The 23,467-nt window shown below is 42.8% G+C and overlaps 1 protein-coding gene across 1 annotated transcript in view; it reads right to left on the bottom strand.

The window, feature by feature from the left end:
* Positions 1-23,467, bottom strand: part of RBPMS (RNA binding protein, mRNA processing factor) — a 115,361-nt gene that overhangs the window by 16,690 nt on the left and 75,204 nt on the right. The window contains exon 6 of the mRNA XM_042452554.1: positions 22,950-23,080. Within this exon, the coding sequence (XP_042308488.1) occupies positions 22,950-23,080 (131 nt within the window). The remainder of the gene's footprint in view (positions 1-22,949; positions 23,081-23,467) is intronic.

Below are 23,467 nucleotides of genomic sequence, written 5' to 3'. Positions count from 1 at the left end.
TTAATAATAATAATAATAATAAAAAATAATAATAATATCATAATAATAATAATATAGAAGGTTGCACTTTGTCATGTTTTTTTTTTTCCCCTGTGGAGAGTGTTGGCCAGAGGAAGAACAGGGTGAGGTTGCTTTAGCAGAGGTAGGCTCCTATGCTCCAGAAACAAGAACAGAAGCTACTATCTTCAGAATACTTTTTCTTAAACACGCTTGTCTGGGAACATTATTGGTGTCTTTTGCACATGCATGAACTCCACCATGTTGATTTGAGCATCTAATAACATTTAAATGCCTTATGTTTGCTTTTTAACTGTGGGTTGGATTGCCATCTGTTTTGACTGTTTTTTGGTTTTTAAATTTATTACATTTATTGTATTGTTTTTTATTAAGTTTTGTGAGCTGGCAACAGAGCTTTTAATCATCACCACTCATAGGCCAGTATCTTATCTGTCTGTTTGTTTATTTATTTTAATCTCACCTGTCTTGTCCTGGGACCCAAGGCAGCTCCCATGAAGTTAAAACCCTATGTAATACAAACTTTTAACACTATAATACTAAACCCCTATTTAATACACAAGCTTGCCCCATGAATAGAGCCTTCTGCCACAGTAACTTAAAAACCAAAGTCTCGCTGGGGGTGGGGGGAATAGAAGACAGTGAGCCAACTGAATTTCTCATGGAAGAGAATTCCACAAGTTAGGAGCAACCACTGGAGAAAGCTCTCCCCATCCCACCAGCCACGCTGTGTAGGATGGCAGGACAGAGAAAAAAACTTGGAATGTTGGATCTCAGCCGTCTTGTGTTTGAAATTAAGAATGTAAGCATAACGTGCTTGTAATAATAATAAATGCAAGAGCTGGACAGTGAAGAAAGCTGACAGAAAGAAAATCACTAATTTGAGATATGGTGCTGGCAAAGAGTGCTGAGGATCCCATGGACACTCAAGAAGACAAACAATAGGTCCTAGAACAGATCAAGCTGAACTCTCTGGAAGCCAAGACGATTAAACTGAGGCAGTCTTAGTTTGGCCACATCATGGGAAGTCATGAGTCATTAGAAAAGACAATAATGCTAGGCAAAGTAAGGGAAGTAAAAAGAAAGGAAAACTGCATAGGAAGGATAGATTCTATTAGAGATGTCCCAAGCATAAATCTACAGGACCTAAGCAGAGCAGTGGAGGACAGGGGTTCTTGGAGATGTCTCATCCACAAGTTTGCCATGGAAAATGGAGTTGACTCAAGGGCAGTAATAACACAAAGCAAACATAGCTTCGATCACCAACACTGCTTCAGAGGAAGAATTGTTAGTTTTGCATCAGCCAGTGGTAGAGCCTGGGAGAGACCATCCTCTTGTGTCTCATTAAACTAGGGTTGAGATAATAGTAGATTTCTTTTCTCAAAATGTTTTGAGTTCTGCCTTTCTGGATTTATTGTGTGTCCCTTTCTGCTTGAATGGTGTGGTGCAGTGATCATGCGGACTGTGCGTGTTTCCTTCTGCAAATGCGAACTTTGGGTTGAAGGAAATGGGATCATCTTAAGCATTAATTCCTGGCTTTGCCGGGCCTGGCTTCAGTTCCACTCCCCATTGACCTCAAAAGTGGACAGCTGCTCTCTCCAAGTAGGAAGGCTGACTGGAAAAGAGCCTACAGGGAATGTGGCAGGGGCTGCCCAGGCATTGACCTCTAGGGCAGGAACTGAGGAGCTTTTTCTTCCAGCTGCTGTGTGAAGTTTCTCTGCTTGGGATTTTTGCGGATTGTGTTTACAGCAGGGTTTTGTTTCCCCACACCTTCTAATCTACAATTCTTATCCCAAGCAGCAGATCATTTCCAGAATCCCAGCAATTCTGACTTCCCCAGTTTGGGTTTCTTGTCCCCATAATTGAGAAATCTTTGCACACTGTTAATAACTTAGTTCAGCCCACCCCAGCCTGATGTCTTCAGATGTTTCTGGATGGGGATGATGTGAGCTGTACTCCAGTCCATCCAGAAGGTACTAGGTTGGGAAAATGGGCTTAATAATAATTTAATTGGATAGATGTTAAGAACAGTGAAGAAAAGCTGTATTTCCTGAAATAGAGAAACCAGCATGGAAAGAGGAGTAAGTAAATTGGGCCAGATGAAACTAAAAACGAACACATCAATTTTCAGTGTGAAGTCAAAGGCTTTCATGGCCGGTATCCATAGTTTTTTTGTGGGTTTTTCAGGCTATGTGGCCATGTTCTAGAAGAGTTTTTTCCTGATGTTTCGCCATCATCTATGGCTGGCATCTTAAGAGAATGCTTGCCTGGAAAGGACTTGGGTAATATTGTGTGTGACTGGAAAGGCAGGAGTGATTTGCATCAATTTTCATTAAATCATGTTTGCAAGTATACATATTCACATACTTGGTGTAATTTGGAAGTGTGCACACTCATACCTCAATAATGTAATTTTGTCAAAAAGTTCGCTTTTTGAAGGGAAATGTTTGTGCAGCATGCAAGAGAGATACATGCTTTCTGAGTGGCAAAGTTTGGCAGCTAAATTTAGCATAGCTGTATTGCTGCCCCACTGTGTCAGAACACCCTGGAGGCTTTGTCATCTTGGTTGCTTTCTCACATAAGCAGGCCTTACATACATTTTGATGAGATCATTATTTTCATTTGCAGGGAAAAAGTCTAAACTAGACGTATGATTGGAGTCAGGATGGGCTGGTTGTAGCATCTGAAGAATGGAGAGTTGCCTTAAAGCAGAAGTGATCAACTTCTGATTCTTCCGAATAGACTCGGAGCCTACTTATTGCAAAACCTCACCCCCTTTGCAACTGGTGTATCCCCATTCAATTTGTCATATTTGCCCAAGTTTTAATTAGAATCGTAATGGTATAGCTTTCTTTTGGATTTAATTTGGAATATCAGTTACTTGAGCAGACCACGAATCAATGGTTTTTGTTGTTGTTGGGTGCCTTCAAGTAGTTTCCAATTCATGGCGAACCTAAGGTGAACCCATCACAGGGTTATCTTGGCAAGATTTCTTCAGAGATTTGCCATTGCCATCCTTGAGGTTGAGAGAGTGTGACCCAGTAAGTTTATTTGGCTGAGCTAGAGTTCAAACTCTGGTCTCCAGAGTCACAGCATAGAGTAAACCTTCTAGATCATAGATAAGTAGGTAGATAAATGTATAAAGTGTGGAATATCTCTTTCCTGTTACCTAAGCATGGGAGCCAGTGTGGTGTAGTGTTTTGAGTGGTGGTCTCTGGAGACCAGAATCCAAATCCTTGCTCGGCTATGAACCCACTGGCTGACCTTGGGCAAGTCACACTCAGGGAAAGGCAATGGCAAACCCTCTCTGAAGAAAACCCTGTGAAAGGTTTCTTTAGGGTCGCAATAAGTCAGAAGCGACTTGAAGGCATACCACAGTATAATGATCTAAGCATTTTTTTAAAAAAAAAATTGTGGGTGATAGGGACATATTAAGTCAGATGTGACTTGAAAGCACACAACAACAGCAAGAACTATGGACATCTTCTGTGTTGTATCTTGATTTAAAGCTTGTAAGGAGATTTTTGGTGTCACTTACTAAGTCTGAGAGAGTCCTCTCTCAAATGTTGGAATTGGTAGTCTCAAAATGTCTGGTGCAAATCTACACTTGTTATTGTGATTTTTTGGGGGATTTGTGAATGCAGTTATATGGAGTGACCATCAGGATAAGCGAACGGTAGTGACAGGTTACCTTTGCTTTTAGTTTTGGTCACAGCAGGTTTGTTCATAATTCACTCAAAAAGTAATTATCATAGTTCAGTTCATTTTAGAACTGCCTCTAAATAATGATAAACAGTCTTTAAATAATGTTTAACCCTACATGGCAAGATGTATCTTCAGAATATTCAGTTGTAAAACATTGTGAAGAGTACAGAATATTCAGTTGTAAAACTATTGGAAGAGTACAATTGTTCGTTTCCTTTCTTTACATCTATTCCACTAGAGACAGGAGTAGAAAGAAAAACCTGACATAGCTTCTGGAGTTTCATTGAATGGCACTGGAGATTGCTCTTTTAATTCCTTGGCTCATTCTACTATCGCTAATGTTTTATTCTGTCTTCTGACTTGCTTTATTTGTGTGTATGTGGTGATTCTTTCCTGTTAAGTAAGCACATTTCTAAATATACACTGCATAAAGACAGATAAAAAAGGTTTCTGCCTGATGTTGGGATCAAAGATGGAGTCTTGGTCAGAAAAAGTGAAGATCTGTACTCTGAAGGACTTTAGTATTTTCTCCTTTTCACTTCTTTTTTGTTCCCTCTTTTCAGATGCGCTGGCCCTCCCTCAGAGGCTACTTCTCAGGGTTGGAAGTCCCCGTCAGTTCGCTGAATACTGTGTAAGTCGATGGTGAATACCCTTTGTAAAATGCTCCAGGATAACACCAGGGGGAGAGCAAGGACTGTTGTTTCTCTCCCCCACCCCCCCAGTTTTTCCTCTGCTGCTTGGGTTTTTGTTTGGGGTTTTTGTTTTTTGGCCAGGTGGCTGAGACATGGCATTCTCAATGCATTCTCACTGCAACAAGCCTCCTGGATAGATTTTGCCAGGACAGCATGTTTGCTCTCTAAATAAGAAATGGACCACCTATGAGAGTAGAGCCAGCATGGTGTAATGGTTTGAGCATTGGACTAGGACTCTGGAGACCAGGATCAAATCTCAATTTGGCTATGTAAACCTACTGGTTGACCATGGGCAAGTCACACTGTCTTGAATGCACACAACATTGAAGAGAACGGTAGGAGCCAGCTTTGGCTAATGATCATTGGGAGTTCTTCAGGCTATACTGACCCAGGTTTGTTTATGATATTTGTTCAGTATTTCTGGTTGCCCCAAAAAACGTTCAGAAAATCAAGGGGCACTGCCATTTCAGTCATAATAGGCAAGAGAAGGTAGAACAACCAAAAGAGGAGATGCTAGAGAGACATCTTGTGGCTGTTCCTCCTTCTGAATCACCATCCAACCAACGATTATGGCGTCTCTGCCTTTATTTATAAAGCGCTGTAAATTTACACAGCGTTGTACATACAATCTTTTTAATTAGATGGTTCCCTGCCCTCAGGCTTACAATCTAAAAAGATACGATACAAAAGGAGAAGGGAGTGGTGGTGGGGAAGGGGATCAGGTCCAGCAGTTCTTCTCTACTTCCAATGCCTGGACGAAGGCAGATGGACTGGAGGGCTTGGCTTCTTAATGGATAGTTAAAACGAGGCATCCTGGGGCAGAGAGGGGCTCACCCCTGGAAATGCTTTGCTAAACAATATAGTCTTTAACTCAGTTTTAAAACTGAGTAGAGAAGTGATGAGGTGTGCATGTGGGGGAAGAAGGTTCCAGGAGCAAGGGGCAGTAAATGAGAAGGGACCAATCTGGGAGGGGGCAGTAGCAATCCTACACTGGGACAGGAGACCTTGACTACCAGAGCGGAGGGTACGAGTAGGAATGTAAGGAGAAAATTCAGATAAGTAAGGAGAGGCCAGTCCATGGAGGGCTTTGAAAGTCAACAATATATAACCTTCATTTTCTTTTTCTATAACTATCATGTCAAGTAGCTGTCAAAGGAGACAGCAAGCAGAGCAGTCAGAAGCCAGATGGCACCAGAAAGATCCAATGGGTGGTTGCAGAAGGAAAATCATTTTAAAACCTTTCCATGAAGTTACAGTTGACAGTTTTGCTGTGCAGCACTGCAACACAAGCAACAAACTACTGTAGTTTAGAAGAGCAAAGCTAGATTTTATCCTGCTGAAGGGAGAACACACCTCAATATAACCTAAACATAACAGTGGGGAGTTTATTAAAAGCAACCCTATCATTCTCTGTATCTCTAATCAAGGGGATGTAAAGAACCCAAAGGGTGTTCCACACAACACACCACAACAAAAAGATGCCATTGAGTATACAGCTTGCAGGGACCCCCACTCCATTGTGCATCTCTAGAGAATGCCCTTGGCATGACACAAGTGTCTGTGCACATCTGTTTGACTTATTCACACAATAAAATTCATAAAGGATACACATAGAAAGGCCTAAATTCCCTTGCTAGTCCTGATAAGAGTAGACCCACTGAATCAATGAGATTTACCTACATGTTGACTCACCATTCAATAACTGACTGAATGTGTCTGCTCTAGTTGGGGCTAGCCAACAGGATACCATCCAAAGAGTGATAAGTGGAGAAAAATCTAAGCCTCCTAAACCTTCTTTCCTGTTCAGCTTCACTGCAGAAACACAAAAACAGGACACTGAGCTTAGAGTAGGTCTATGAGCTCAATGCAGCCTCATATGTCCTTTCTGCAACCTTCAATCCCACCTCCACCAGCTTCTGGATCCTCTAATCTTTAAATAAAATTTGGAGAGCCAGCATGGCATGATGATTTAAGTGTTGGACTATGACTCTGGAGACCAAGGTTCAATGCCCAGCTCTACCATGAAACTCACTGGTTGACACTAGGCAAGCCACATGCTCTCAGCCTCAGGAGAAAGTGATGGCAAAGCTCCTCTGAACAAATCTTGCCAAGAAAACCCCTTGACAGGTTCGCCTTAGAGTTGCCATAAGTTGGTAATGACTTGAAGGCACACAACAACAACATAATCTCACTCCATTCCCCAAAGACCTTGAAAAGCTCAAAAGAGAAACTAGAACTGACTTCTGGTTACTTCCAGTTCAGATTTACAGCCAGTGTCCAGCCTATTTTGGGAGTGCTGTGGTACACAAGGGCGAATCTGGTCCCCTGTTGTGCTTGCCCATCCCTGGCCTAGAGCCCCTGGTTTTGACAAGTAATAACAAACATGGCAGTACTTGGAGAACCTAGCCAAGCAAGTGGTATAGCAGCCCTGTGCTTACAGCTAAAGCAAACAGGATGACCAGATGTCACAACCTCAAAGGAGGACAAGGCACTGTAAAATTTAAGACATTACAAAATGAAAGCTAAAAACATCAATACAGTGGGGTCCTTGGTATGTGCTGGGATGTGGTTCCAAGACCTGCTGTGGATACCAAATTCCATGGATGTTCAAATCCTTTAAATATAATGGATAGGAAAATGGTGTCCCTTGTGGTAAATACAAGATTTGCTTTATATAATGTATATATTTTTTTTAATATTTTCAAGCCATGGATGCTTGAATCTGTGGATAAAGAATCCATGGATACAGAAGGCCAACTGTATCAATATAAATTCATGCTTCTTAGTTGTACTCAGAATGGAGGACATTTTGGAATGTCCTGGAAAAGGAGGATATTTGGTCATCTTGAAAACAAACCACTCCAAAATTGTGTATACACATGCACGCATAGAGCATGGGATTAGCAGTGGAGTCTTATGTCAGAACTGGATATGGACCAATATCATCATCATCATCATCATCATCATCATCATCATCATCATCATCATCATCATCATCATTGGATTTATTTATATGTTGCCCAATCACTGGGAATCTGGGCGGCTTACAACAGAGGGGATAATAGACGGTTCCCTTCCCCCAGGCTTACAATCTAAAAAGACACAACAACACAAAAGGAGAAGGGAATGGTGAGGGGGGATCAGGTCCAGCATTCTTCTCTCCCTCTGAGGCCTGGACCAAGGCAGATGGACCGGAGAGAGGGCTCTTCTTCTTCAGGCTAGCCCTGATGGAGCTGAGCTTGCCTGGTCAACTCCCTTGCGGTCTGGAAGATGACAGTTGTGGAGGGAGGAGTCTCTTCTTCCAGGCTAGCCCTGATGGAGCTGGGCCTGCCTGGTCAACTCCCTCATAGGCTGGAAGATGACAGTTATGGAGGGAGGAGTCTCTTCTTCCAGGCTAGCCCTGATGAAGCTGGGCCTGCCTGGTCAACTCTCTCACGGGATCTGAAAAATGTACACTAGGAAACTGCATGGTACATACATAACAGAAAGGAACAGCTGGAATTGCAACCTAGGAGCAAGAATCTGTTTAGCCTTGTGTTTCTGCCACCCCCAACAGCCATAACTGACTGCTAGCCACCAACAGGGAAGTACTAGATCTAGCAATAATAGTAGGAACAGTACTAGATCTAGCAGTCTAACAACAAGGACAATTGTCTATTTTGCACCTGGAGCCAAATGCAATCACAATACTGTGTCAGGGGCTTTCTAGATTAGACCTAGAACAGTGAAATTGGCAGCTGTTGGTTGTGGACTATGTTCCACCTACTACCTACTACCTACCTATAAGGTAAAGTGAGTCAGCTGGAGGAGGAAGCATAGCTGTGGAGGGACAACCCAGTAACAGTCTAAAAGAAAGGTTGGGAAAATAAGGCAGGCAAGATACATGTGGCCCCACAGCTGTACCTATGGCTCCAAGTCCCCCAATTTTTTTTAAAAAAAAAGTTTTACCCCCCAAATGCCCCCTAGAATGTGTTGGGAGCAATTCAGCCACGTTTTGCATCCCTTTGGTCATTCAGGATCAGAGAGGTCTTTTTTTCCCAACAGAAAATTACCCTGGGAGTACCTGGAAGCAGTTGTGAGGGGGGGAGGACCCATTTTTTCAGGGTTGCAATGGGGAGTTGTAGTACTCCAAGATCTCCTGGGCCTTTATCACACGAGCAAAATTTGAAGCTAACCTAGGGTCAGTGTGAAGGCAATGCAGGGGCAATCATGTGGTTTCAATCAGGAGCCATCTTAAACACAATTGGGGGGGTCATTCCAGGGTTAGGTAAATCCTCTTTCCCCCCAAATTTACCTAATCCTGGAATCACCCTCGAATGACCCCCAATTGTGTTTATAATGGCTCCTTATTGCATTTGGCGTCGTGTGATAAACTTGAAACTTTACCTAACCCTGGAATGACCCCTGATTGTGTTTAAGATGGCTCCTGATTGCGCTTGGTTTCGTGTGATAAACAAACTTGAAACCCCATGATTGCCCCTGCATTGCCTTCACACTGACCCTGGGATAACTTCAAATTTTGCTTGTGTGATAAGGGCCCAGCCCCTAAGGCTCAAAATTTGCCCAGCCCAGTCTACAGGCAACAACTGTTCAGTATCATTTCCCCATCCCTGAGAGGAGTGATAACTGGATTCTTAGCCAATTATTCATGCGATAATTAGATAAGCACAAACACCAACACTCATGCAAATACAGTGGGCCCTCCTTATACGTGGATTTGCAATGTGCGGATTTGAGCATACGCGCATGGCAAACCCGGAAATTGTCCCTCTCCTCCCCAATTCTTTCCCTCCCTCCCTCCTTCCTTCCCTACTTACCGTTTCCTCGCCGCTGCCACAGCCGGGGGAAAGGCTGTATGGGGTTTTTGGAGGCCAAGAAGCCTCCAGCCCGCCACCCGGCCCTTCCACAGAGGTGGCAGTGGCAGAGAGGAGGTGGAGGAGCAGCACCTGAGGCCTCCTCGCTGCCTCGGCCTGCACGCCTCCGCTGCTGCCACCGCGGAAGGGCCGGGTGGTGGCCCAGAGGCCTCTTGGCCTCCAACAGTCCACCCGGCTCTTGCGCGGAAGTGGCAGCGATGGAGAGGAGGCCGAGAAGGCCTCTGGCGCTGCTCCTACTCCCTCTCTCCGCCGCCGCCATCATGGCTAGGGGAAAGGCCGAGTGCTGCTCCTGGAGGCCTCCTGGCCTCCAGGAGCAGCACCTGGCCTTTCCCCTGGTTGTGGCGGCAAGGAGGCTGAGGTGGCGGATCAGAAGCACCAGAGGCCTCCTCGCCGCCTTGGCGGTGAAGAAACGGTAAGTAAGTAAGGAATGATGGAGGGAGGGAGGGAGGGAGGGAAAGAGTTGGGGAGGAGAGGGACTTTTGTCCCCAATGGCGCCATGCATGCACACGTGCCGCCATTGGGGACAATAGACTTGAGCATACTCAGATTTTGGTATATTCACGGGGCGGGGGACTGTAATTCTGAAAAAGAAAGCTCTTCACTCACTAACTGCACCATCTTAATCCTTACTGCAACCACAGTTCTACAAGGCCCTGCTGTCACTTTCTCTTGGCACATTATTCCTCACAGTGAGTGCATCCACAGTGCAGAATTAATGCAATCACATCGCTTTGACAGCCATAGCGCAATGCTATGGAATTCTGGGATTTGTAGTTTTGTGAGATATTTGGCCTTCCCTGTCAGAGCACTCTGGTGCCACAACAAACTACGAATTCCAGGATTCCACAGCACTGAAATGTGGCAGTTATAAGTAGTGTCAAACTGCATTATTTTTGCAGCACGGATGCAGCCAGTGATCCATAAAGACTCCATTAAAGAACAAGTTACATCCAGCACGTGAACATTAATATAAGAGGTTGGTGCTACTTCTCACTTCAAGCAAATACTTGTACATGTGAAAGGGACATCACAGCTTTAACACACCAGACATAACAAAATGCTTCAGCTCATTGCAAGGGATTCAGTTCACACTTTCAATTGGCACAGAATACAAATACCCTAATTAAACCCATGGGCTCAAAGCTAACTGAAAAGCATGGTCCCTCTAGCAAAAAAGGAGGAAAATCAACACATTATAGACAAATGTGTTTTAAATTATCAGGATCATAGCACATCCCTTTAAGGTGGTTTATTGTAACCATCTCCAAGATAGCCCATTTCAGATGCCTCTTTTTATATAATCCACTGAAATGAACAGAAGCAATGCCACTGATGGATTCAAAGGTAGAAAAACTTTGTCTTCCAAATGTCCCTTCAACTCTCAGAAGCCCCTACCAGCATGATTAATAATAATGGATTGTGAGAGTTGCAGTCCAAAACGTCTGGAGGGCTAAATGCTTCTCGCCTCTGGAGTAACTGATGTGAATCAGTGGCATACTGGACATTATGTTTCAAACTGTCAAAATGACCTACTCTGTACCTAGCCGGCAATGACATCACACATTTGCTGTGTGGGACAATAATATGAGATGATGTGGTGCTGGAGATACCATAGACAGCCAAAAAGACAAATGAATGGGTTCTTGAGCAGATCAAGCCTGACATCTCTGTGGAGGCCAAGATGACTAAACTGAGGCATTCGTACCTTGGCCACATCATGATAAGGGAGAACTCACTGGAAAAGACAATAATGCTAGAAAGATGAAGGGATGTAGAAAAAGAGGAAGACTGCATGCTAGATGGATGGACTCTATTAAGGAAATCACGGGTATGAAGTTGCAGGATCTATGCAGAGTAGTGGAGGACAGAGGGGCGTAGAGATATCTCATCTATAGGGTCACCATGAGTTAAGATTGACTCAAAGGCAGTTAACAACAATAAACAAAGCATCTATCTTTCTCCCCTGTACCAGAGCTAAGAGCAATGGCTGAGGCTCAGAGGTAGTGGGGCTATTAAATCAGTGGAAAAAGCACAAGAGGAACTAGATTCACCTGTCCTGCTACAGTATCATGGCCTCACTCTATTTCCCACTCACACATCAAGAAACTGGGAAGTCAATAATGAATTTCCTGTATCACATATAGACTGGCTTTGAAATCCACTGAATCAAAGATGTGAAGGACTGAGACTGTGAGATCCTTCATGCAAGCAGCTTTTACAAGCAAAAGTGATATAACTGTGGAAAACCTACCTACAATTCATATAGTCATGAACTGTATTTCATACTAACATTATTCTCCCAGTTGAGGGAAGTTTCAGTGTTTCATAATTTGACACCAACCTAGTGAGTAGCTGACTGGTACTTTCATAGTCCTGTATAAAGCCAAAAGATTCAAGACACAACAACATTTTAGTTATCATTACATCCCACTCTACCATTTTCAGTGGGAATTAGCTATAACTCACTCTCTATGGATTGTATCCACCAGGTTTTCTGGAGTCACAGGTAGGCCTCCACTTGATCCAACTATTCATTCATAACAGAACTAAACTTGACTTGTAACGGATCAACCACGGCTCATTTTCTAGGCCTATCAACTAGGAGCCCTGGTGGTGCAGTGGTTAAACGCCTGTACTGCAGCCACTCACTCAAAACCATAAGGTTGAGAGTTCAATACCAGCAAAAAGGCTCAAGCTCGACTCAGGCTTGCATCCTTCCGAGGTCGCTAAAATGAGTACCCAGATTGTTGGGGCAATTAGCTTTGTAAACCGCTTAGGGAGTGCTTAAGTGCACTGATAAGCGGTATAGAAATGTACCTGCTATTGCTATTAAAATATTAACCAACTGCTTTTAAACAAAATAATCAGTCAAATAAATTGAAACAAACATCAACATAGGGGCTTCTGAGATATTAAGGTAGTGTACGATAACCAGGAAGAGAGAAGCAATCAAGACTGGTAAGAAGGAAAGACTATGTTTAATTTCCCTTCATTCTTAGTTACCATTCAATCAGACTTTCAAAAACAGACAACCATCCTTTGAATTTGCAGCCTCATGGAACTGGTGCCTACTTATCAGCCAGTTTCTACTTACTGGCATACTTAATTTCATACATTAGCTTTTCACAGAGTTGGAAGGGACCTCAAGGGTCATCTAGTTCAACCACAAAGATACAACTAAAACACCCCTGAAAGGTGGTCATCCTACCTGTTCCAAAACCTCCAAAGAAGGAGAGACCTCCATATTCAGATGCAATCTATTCCACTGTCAAAGAGCTTTTACAGCCAAGAAGTTCAGGTGGAATCTCTCCCCCTGCCCCCTTATAATTTGAATCCACTGGTTTGTGTGCTACTCTCTGAAGCAGCAGAAAACAAGCCTTCTCCATCTCCTATTATTATATTATAAACAATTCAGGCTTATAGTCCTACTGTTTATTACTGCAGTGACAAGCTGCCCCTTTTGTCTTGTCAGCAGATTCAATGGCCAAGGACTGCATGCATTTTTTTGATAACCAGTGCTCTGAGCAAGGAGGAGTTACTGGCGACCTATACTTTCAAGGTGCCAACTCCTGCTAATCCAGGCATACTTGTCAGATAAGCATGGCCAATATGGCTACTTTAGTGCCCAATATTCAAAATGTGCACAATAGTAACCTAACGTATCTTTTAGTTCAGTGCTCCCATCTTCTGTTAGATGTGTCCAGAAACTGCTAAAGCAGATTATGGCTCGCTTGGCTTGGGATACCAGAAGCCAACATGTACTTGTGTCCAAGATGGACCTTCCTGTTCCTGAGATTAGCAACACATGGCCTGCCCACCCAGTCTAGCAGCAAGCATCCATCACTGCCCAATGCTCTTTAATGGGAGCTTTGCTATAGTTCTGCCAAAACTGATTGGCTTTGACTCAGTCCAAGAAATGCACAATGAGCTTAAAGACTGAATGCCTGAATGTGCATCTTACCCACACAAACTTGTTTAACGTGCATGTATTAGCATATAAAGTGGAAGAGAGTACATAATTAGAGAACCCAATTTGTTGTTGTTGTTGCTGTTAACTGCTCTCAAGTAGATCCTGACTCATAGTGACCTTGTGGAGGGGACATCTCCAAGATTCCCTGTTCTCCACTTTTCTGCTTATTTCCTACAGATTCATGCCTGTGACCGCAGTTTGATCATCTTGGCTTCCAGGGAGATTTTAGGTTTGATCTGTTCAAGAACCCATTTGTTCATTTTTTTTTTTTTTGGCTGTTCACGGTATCCTCAACAGTCTTCTTCAGCATCCTATCTCAAATGAATTGATTTTCTTCTTATCCAGTTTCTTCATTGCTGTGCTCTTGCATCTGTACATGGTAACAAGGAATACCATGGCTTGGACAATTCTAACTTCTGTGCTCACTTGTGTATCCTTACTCTTTAGGATCTTTTCTAGTTCTTTCATAGCTGCCCTGTCCATTCCTAGTCTTCTTCTGATTTCTTGACTGCAATCATCTCCATTCTGATAAACGTTTACTATTTTTACTATTTCTTCGTTGTCTAGACTGAATTTATGCAGTTCCTCCATAGTCACTAATTTTGTTTTCTTTCTATTAAGCATTAAGCCTGCCCTTGCACTTTCTTCTTTGACCTTCTTTAATAATTGTTCCAAAGTCTGTGACATTTTATGTCTGATGATGTACAAACTGAGCACAAAAGTGAGAATCATACAAGCATTGTATTCGCTATTACAATATGTGGATGTGAGACCTGGACAGTTAAGAAAGAAGACAGGAAGAAAATCAGTTTATTCTAGATATGCTGGAGAAGAGTGCTGATGATGACATGGACAGCCAAAAGGACAAACAAATGGGTCCTAGAGCAGATCAAACCAGAAATCTCCCTGGAACCCAAGATGACAAAACTGAGGCTGTCATACTTCGGACACATCATGAGAAGGCATGACTCACTGGGAAAAAAATAATGCTAGGAAATGTAGAGGGAAGTAGAAAGAGAGGAAGATCACATGCTAGACGGATGAACTCTATTAAGCAGGTTATGTGTATGAGTGTGTAGGAACTAAGCAGAGCAATGGAGGACAGGGGGTCTTGGAGATGTCTCATCCGCAGGGTCGCCATGGGTCGAAACTGACTTGAGCATGGCTAAGAACAACAAATTATGGTGTCATCCACATATCTAAGACTGTTGATATTCCTTCCTCCCATCTTTACTCCTTCAAGTCTAAGCCTGCACTTCATATGATATTTTGTCCATATAAAAGGAACTCACTGCAGTTCCTCCTTTATTTCCATAAAAGTTCCTTATAACATCTCTAGACTATGTCAAAGCTGTGGAGTCAATGTAGGGTATTCCCATCAGTCAGAGACACATGATGGGAGGCAAAGTAGGAGAGGGCATTCACTGCTGTGGCATCCTAGCCAAGGAATACCCTCCCCTTGACAGCCCAATTGGTGCCTACATCATTACCATTCTGCTGCGAAGTGTGAACATGGTGGTTTGCAAAAGCCTTTCCAGCCTAACTAATTTTACACAGACCCATACATGTGCATGTTTTTAAACTATTTGGAAGTATTTTAACTGGTTTTAATATGTCTACTATAACTTATTAAATTTAAATAAATAAAGGACACCAGCAGCAATAGTAAAAACTACTGTAATTCTCTAAAGGATCTCCCACAGTGCTAACATTAGAAAAGCATATCACACACTATGGTAAGGTTGCATCAGGGAAGGATTGTTAGGTCTTTGCACAGTAAGAAGCAGAGCAAATAGGAAAGTGTTAATTCCCTCTTTCCCTCAAAATTCCCTCTTTCGTTGATTGAGGATCAAACGCACAGGAAATAAGGGCTGCATCTGCACTGCACATATAATTCAATATAATACCACTTTAATTGCCATAGCTCAATGCTATGTACTTCTGGGAGTTGTAGTCTGTTGTGGCACCAGAGCACTCTGACAGAGAAGGCTAAGTGTCTCACAAAACAACAATTCCCAGAATTCCATAGCACTGATCCACAGCAGTTAAAGTGGTGTCAAACTGGATTATTTCTGCAGTGTGGATGCAACCTCTGTCTATCAGAAGGAGAGAGACACTCTCCACCTGAGGACCCCTTACTCCCTCTGCGCCATCTCCCATTGTATGATCCTGGGAGCTGCTTCAGGCGTAGCAAAGGAAGAATCTAATACTGTACAGAAGGAACAGACACCCAACCAGAGAGGATGAGATGATGGGTGCCTCACCTGAATCTAATATAGAGGGAACAGAGACTCCCAACCAGAGCTAAGAAGATGGGTGCCTCATCTGAATCCTGCTTCTCTATAGAGGACAGAGATAAAAACTGGGGGAGTGGACCGGGGAAAGGGTCTCTCAGCTTCTGAAAGGACAAGTACCTCTACCTGTCCCCCTGCTGTCAACAGAGAAGAGAGTTAACCCTATCCATTCCCTCGCTTGACTAAGAACAGAGGGAAGAAGGTTTGAGCGTTGGACTACGACTCTGGAGACCAAAGTTCTATTCATATTTATAAAGGATGGTCCTTGCCAATTAGAAAAAAATATCATCAATATATCTTTTGTAAAAGATAATACTGCTATGGTTCAATTCCCACTCAACCATGAAACACACTGGACAACTCACATGTTCTCAGCCTCATGGGAAAGCAATGGTAAACTTCTGAACAAATCTTGCCAAGAAAACACCATGATAGGGTTGCCTTAGGGTCACTATAAATTGGAAACAACTTGAAGGTACACAAATATTGATCATTTTTAACCATTTTTTAAAACATGTACACTATTTAGAGAATCCTTTGGGGTTGAACAGGAAGATACAGATACTCCTTTTAAAAAATCACCATGTGAGATAGCAATGTATTCTGTAGAGATTAGTGAGACATTACTAAAGATGAGGTGGGACTAAATACAAGAACAACACCCCCCCCCAATAAATAAATAAATAAATGGAGTGTGAATATGTCCAGTGTATAATTTACTTGGATATTACTACTATGATTTTATCACTGTGAAAGCATGATTTTAGAAAGTACAAATACCTAATCTGTAGTTTTATACATACCGGCAATGACAATGTGCAAATGACCCTATAACACATTTTTGATTTGGCTCTCAGTGCAGAGTCCAGTTCACACCCAAATCAGGGTTGAACACAAGTATGAACAGAGTGTTAATATAAGTTCTGCTTGATGGACTGTTAAGTCCAACAGCTGATGTTTTAGATGAAAAGCTAAGAAAAATATATGTTGCCTACTAAGATACTGTCACTAAAGCTGTTGTCAGGAAAACAAAACTGTTTCCTTTTCCAGACGTTCCACCTTTCCATTCTCGGCATACATCCTGTAAGCTGCCTTGGGACAGAGTAACCAGGCACCCTCTTTTTCTAGGACATGTCCTAAATTTCAACCTTCTGTCCAGAAGGAATTTCAAAAGTCCTCTATTTTGAGTGTGAGAAGCATGAATTTATATTATATTAGTGTTTTCAGCTTTTATTTTGTAATGTCTTATATTTTATGGTGCCTTGTACTCCTTTGTGGTTATGATATCTGGTCACCCCGCCTTGGGAGCCCTTTTTTGAGCATGTGGATCTGGGATCTGGATGAATCATGGCTCTAAGAACTCTAATATGCTTGTTCTGTGAAAATCAGAGACATTCAAACTGGTTCCCCTCAAAAGGGAAATAGGGGCTTGAGACAAGAGCAATTTGAGGAAAAGGAACCACCACAACAAAGGGAGGAATAAAAGAATGAACGAAAGAAAGCCAAGCAAGGGTTCAGCATATCCAACAGGGTAAATTTAAGCAAGGTGACTCCCAATCGAGAAAAACAACCCCCCCAAAAAAACCACACACACACACACACACACACACACACACACACACAGTCACCCAGCTCTATAAAGTTGAGATTCCACCTCAACATTAGGAAGAACTTCCTGACTGTAAGAGGATGTTTGACAGTGGAACACACTTCCTCAGATTGTGGTAGTTTCCTTCTTTGGAGGTCTTTAAACAGGGACATCCAGTTCTTTAAACAGGGACATCTGTTGGGGATGCTTTGATACTGTGTTCCTGCATGGCAGGGGGTTGGACTGGATGGCCCTTGTGGTCTCTTCTAACTCATATGATTCTATGATTCTATAATGCCTGTTAATTAGGAACAGAAGCACCAAAACAATAGATATGGGGTTTCTGCTATATGTCAAGGTGGGACCTTGTCATAGAATCACAGAATTGGAAGAGACCATAAGAGCCATCCAAGTCCAACTCCCTGCCATGCAGGAAGACACAATCGACGCACCCCCGACAGATGGCTGTCCAGCCTCTGTTTAAAAATCTACAAAGAAGGAGATTCCACCATTCTCCAAGGAAGTGTGTTCCACTGTTGAACACCTCTTAATGTCAGAACGTTCCTCCTAATGTTGAGCCGGACTCATTTTTCCTGTAGTTTGAATCCACTGCTCTGGGTCCTGGAGCAGTAGAAAACAATCTTATTCCATCTTCAATGTGACACCCCATTCAAATAATTAAACAGGGCTATCATATCACCTCTGAACCTTCTCTTCTCCAGGTTAAAAATATCCAGCTGCCTAAGTCTCTCCTCGTAGGGCATGGTTTCAAGAGTGATGCAGAAATAAAAATAAGAAATGTCTTGCTCTTAAAATTCCTCCTTGGCCTAGGTGGTAGCCCACCAGCATTTTGTTACTGCTCTGGTTAATGCCACAGGTATCTCCCTGGGCTGGTATGAGAGCCCAGCCTCCCTCACCCATACCCATCTCCACCAGCAACAGGCCCTCCGCCACCCCCAAGATCTGAATGAGGAACCCTTCCAGGGAAGCTTGCCATGGAATTCTTCTCAACTTGCAGAATGTACAAAGTGGCACGGCACAGGAGCGCTCAAGCGTGTAGGAGTTCAGGCCAGACGTACTCCTCAGCGATTACTGCCATCCATATTTAATTACTCTTTCTCCTTTGTTTGTTAATTTTTAACTAGAGTGTGCCAGCTCTCAGGGGCCATTAGGAGTCCCAGGCAGCAAGGTTCAGTGAGCAGAAAAAGTGCTTGTGACAGAACATACATTACTTGGCATTCCTGCCTCCCACTTTGCCGGAGAGGTGTGGAGCTTTGGGGGATTATTTTCAGCCTTGTACTCATAGTCTGCCCCACTGCAAGTCGTGAATAAAAGATAGTGTTCCATTTAAAGCTAATTTTCCTTTTCCTCCTTGTCAGAAACTATTTTCCTCAAGCTCTGGTTCATGTTCTCATCTATTTTCCCCAAGTTTCCAGGCAATAACTTTTAGTTCCTCTAAGAAGGGGATGGCTGTGGCTTGGAAGCTTTGCATTTGCAAAGACTAAGATGGGCCATGTGGACAGAACCAAAGGCCCTCCTAGCCCAACATAGTGGCCCCCCAAATGTCCATGGGAAATGCAAAAGGCGGCCACCTATTACTGAGAAGCACACTGCCTCTGATATTAGATGTAATACAGAGCCAGCACTAGCAGCTAGTGATAGTTTTACTCTCTGTCAATCACTCTCTATGCATCACTTTCAGCTAGGATGAACTGGCCAGGAACAGATACAGGATAAAACACATTGGCCCTTACCACATGGAGGCACTTATGTGGGTAAATGTTGCCAAAACGTTGCTGAACTGTTCCAGAAGCACGAAGGTGGGATCGTCCGTCAAGCTTCTAAAACTTCACTAAAGTTTCCTGCTTTCCTTCCATTGATGAAGAGTTTGCGAGGAAGCCATTTTCTGAATATCGGGATATCACGTTATTAAAAAATGGCTTCCCTGTGAACTCTTCATCAATGGAAGGAAAGTGGGAAGCCTCAATGACATTTTAGAAGCGGGATGGATGATCCCACCTTCACGCTTCTGAAACAGCTGGGTAACGTTTTGGCAACCTAAGTCCCTCTATGTGATAAGTTCCCTAGTTCCATTCCCTGCAATGGCCAGAAGGGCTGTTGATAGTGCTCCTGATGTTTTTAGTCCAGTGCGCTACCATTTTCAGCTTAGATGGGAGCCAGACCTACCTAATATTTTGGTCTATTTCTTGTCTATAACACTGTACGTAGATCATCAGGCTTTAAAACTGTGAGCCAAGGGTAACTAAATACCATGACGAACATCTTAGACAGTCCTTGAGACCATGCTGGAAATATGAGAATTCTGAATAGAGAAGCTGATTGCCTCTTCAATCACACAAGGAATGTTCAAAAATTAGAGACAACGAATGGAACCAAAATATAAGAATCAGCACTTAGCAAGTATGCTGCCCCTACCCTCAGAATTCAGAAAAGCAACTTCTTTGATTACAACAACCAGAATCCTACCCATGCAGGCTGAAGGGGATTTTGGTTGTTACAATCTTCAAATTCCTAATTTTTTTCAAGCTCTGCAGAAGATATCTTGTGGTAACTTACAAAGAACAAGCAAACCAAATTATAATTTTCAATTTCAATGTAATTTAACTACTACTATAAATGAAAAAACAAAACAAAACAGCAACATAGTGAGAGGGAGACTGTGTGTGTTAGTTATAGATTCATGTACACCTAACAGCAAATGACTAAGACTCCACATACAAATTCTGACTCAGAGCCCCTGTTCTTCCCACAAGGATATCTCAGAAGTGTGAGGTGCATAGTTTTTTTGAACCTGATGCCCTAAAGCCATAGAGGAACGATGCCAGCCCTCACAGGATGCCATGGGATTAGCAAGTGTGTCACCACACAAAAGTCACAGCCACCTTTATATCACCTTTGCTGTTGCATGTCAAAATAGAAGCATTTAGGCTGCAGGGAAACGTACATGCTTTCAGAAATAAAACCTTAATCAATAGGTTCTTCTGATAATACAATTCAAAATTTCTATAGAGATTCTTTATCTTAGAACTGGACTTCTAACTCTCTGCCAATTTCTGCATTATCTACAGAGGACTTCTAGGGCAGAGTATGAGCCTGAAAACAGAGGCACCTATGAAGCTATGCTTCCTGAGACACCTATAGCTAGAACGTCTAATCAAACCTTTTGCATGGTAAGTATGTGCAGAAATGAGATAACTGAGTAGACATTAATTTAGTAAGTTCTTCCCTCTGCTCTTACTCCCAAGAGATTCCTATTCAATATGTTCTCTAGCTCCACTCTGTCCTTTGAAAGTCTCTTGCTTTCTCAGAGGGTTCTGTCCTTTCCCCCCAGGAGCTTACCTTTATGTCTGGAACTGGCTTCCACACAATGGTGGAACTGTGTACTACCTCCTCTCTCTCTTCAAATCTCACCTGAAAACAGCTTTTCTGCTAAGCTTTTGGCACAAGCCCCTTTTATCTGCACCGTTCCATAATTAAATCTAAGAATATGTTCCAAACAATTCATATTCTTCCTGTTTATCTTAGCCTTCACTTCCTTCCATTGCTCCCTGCCTCTTTGGGTTGAATGATAGATTTCAAGCTTTCTAGGCAGGACCTCTTGTATTTTGCAATGCACTGTGCATATCATGGCTACAATCAATCAACAACACAGAATAAGCAAAATTAGAAAAACTGGACTTTTGACTTATTGCACACTCCCTTTGAGGCCTCAGAGTAGCTCAGAATGGCTTCCTCACCCAGATCCCTTAGCTTCAACAATGCTACAAGATTCAGTGTTTTCAGACTGTTTGTTGATAATGGACCTTGGAGAGGAAGTCTGTCCTGAATTTAAGGAAGCACCAGTTGATAATCTCATGCTTGTTCTATACAAAAGGATATTGGGTTGTCTAATCAGGACATACAGTACAGAGGATAATGGATCCAGCTGATACACAGGACAGGATTTTTATCAAACTGTGAACATTTGGATTGGGCCATGTCTTTTGCCCTGAAGTAACAACCATAATTGAGCCTGGACACAGAGAGCGGATGTAACATTCACCCCAATTACCTTCAAGTTCTCTCTTACAGAACAGAACTTGATTGGTATGTGAAAAAGCCGCCCACATCCTCAGTGTCCCCTGGAAACTCTCCCAGTGTTTATGCTATTCTCAGTTCTCACTAAATTGGCCTAACATGCTCCTACTAGAATTTAAAACTACTAAATTGCAGGGCAGAAAATCTAATTTCTTTGTAAGTGTTTACAGACAATTTTCAACCAACCCATCTACTACCCCTATAATACACATGATTTGTATGTTAATTCAAGATACACTTTTCTCCATGTATCAAATGGTTCCTAGATTTGGGGGGGAAACTTCACCAAGAAACAGAATGTACACAATACACTGCAAGGGGGAAGTACAGCAAACATCAAGAGATAAATCATCAAAGGGCACAGGCAATCTCATCAACAGGGGGTTATGGAGGCTTTGCTCATCAAGAGGCAAAGAGGTTCCACTCCTTCTGTGCCTTGAATTTCTAGTGAAGTGTAGTTGTCCAGTAATATTCTTACCACTTTGAAGGGAAAGTTATTAAAAAAATTATTCTCTACTTAATCAGTCCTAATCAAACTGTAAAAATGGCTTACCATTGCAAAAGCAATTCAATAAACATGGAGTAACACATGGCAACTGAACAGCAGATTATAAAATCAACAAATCAGATCAAAGCTAAAAAAGCAATTTTAAAAAACTGTTTCTACTTTTGTTCCAGAGAACCAAAGTAACCCATTAAGCAGAAAGGTCTGAACAAGTTGTACAAAAGCTGGAAGAGTGTCAGGCAGGCAGGATGGCCTCCTTGGAGAGAGTTCAGAGCAACCTCCACAGAGGGAAGCCTTACCAGCCAGCGGCGTCTGACACCAGGGTGTCACCTGGTGCAGGGGACCGGTCTTGGGGGACGGGTCCTGGGGCTCCCAACTCCCTGGCCCGCATGGCTTTAGTTCAGAGTAAAGCAGCACTAGGCCTTCTCCCTCCCTGGCCCGCGCATGGCCCTCTCCCTTGTAGAAAGTACACCCTTGTAGGCTATGTGCAACCCCACACCACCTCTCCAACTCCCCCCAGGCACTTTTTTATTTTTTATCCCAGGCAAAGATCACTCCCAAATGACAAAAACGTTACCAAAATGTTGCAGTCTGGATCAATTCAACAATTTCTCAAACTTTTCCAAATTGGCAAGGATGGATACCCTCAAAAGCAAAGCCAGAAGTGACATTCCAATCACTCCAAATGCACTATTGTGGCCTGCTGGGGGAGGGTGTGAGGTTAAAAGAAATCTAGCCCCCTGTACATCCACCATGTTTACTGGGGATGGTACTGTCTACCTCTCTCCTCACTGGCTTCAGGTACATATGTATTCATGAACACGTTCTCACAAATCTCAGTCTTATGCCTCCTCAAGCCAATTAAGCCTCGGAACATAAAGGAAAAAAACAGCCTGGAAAGCAGAGTCCATATAAACAAGAGGTAATATATGTGCACAAAGACCCAGCCAGTATCTCTAATTGCCTCAAGTGAATGGATGTGAAATTATTTGGGAACAGAAGAGTGTTCAGGTCAGGCAGTGGGGTGCTATTCTTTTTGCTAAGGCTGTCCCCAGTAGTCCCAAGAGGGTGTGTCAGTCTGATCCAGGAGTGATCATTAATTTCTCTCTGGTGTGCCTGTCAGCCAGACAAGTGTTAGTTGTACAGTGCGCACTGGAGAGGATCAGGTGGCAATGAGGGTGAAGGTGTGATTGATTGGTATCAATTACCTGGGCATGCAGTGAAGCAGGGTAGGTGAAAGCAGGCGGAGGTAGAGCAGGTGCTAACTCCGCTGGGTAGAGAGGGTACGGCGCCCACACTTCAGGGCTACTGGGGTAAAGTGCAGGCACTGTGAGCTCATCTGCAAGAGAAGAATAATGACATTTCAGGGTTAAAAACAGCAAATGCAGAAGACAAAATGGCAAACACAAGAGAATCTTGGGGCAAATAAACATAGCTGGTGCTTGATATATTTCAAGAATTTCAATGGAGGTAGAGTAGAATGGGGGGATTCTACAGCAGGGCTGAGAGGTAGTTTTGCTGTATTAAAAAATTAATTGGAACACACATACATAAATGTGCAAAAACCCCAACACAATGTATTTCAGCAGATCTGTCAGTTATTCCACAAAAAACAGTGATATACCTGCTGCTAAAGAATATTCACTTTATGTTTGAAAATGGGGAATGGGAGTGATAACTGTTCTCCCACAGTGCTCTGAAAAGTAAATTCTTTAAGCATGCCCCC

Source organism: Sceloporus undulatus, chromosome 2 (assembly GCF_019175285.1).
Source record: "Sceloporus undulatus isolate JIND9_A2432 ecotype Alabama chromosome 2, SceUnd_v1.1, whole genome shotgun sequence".
Lineage (NCBI taxonomy): Eukaryota > Metazoa > Chordata > Lepidosauria > Squamata > Phrynosomatidae > Sceloporus > Sceloporus undulatus.
The sequence above is the reverse complement of the archived record's forward strand: the minus strand, read 5'-3'. Positions and strand labels throughout refer to the sequence as shown.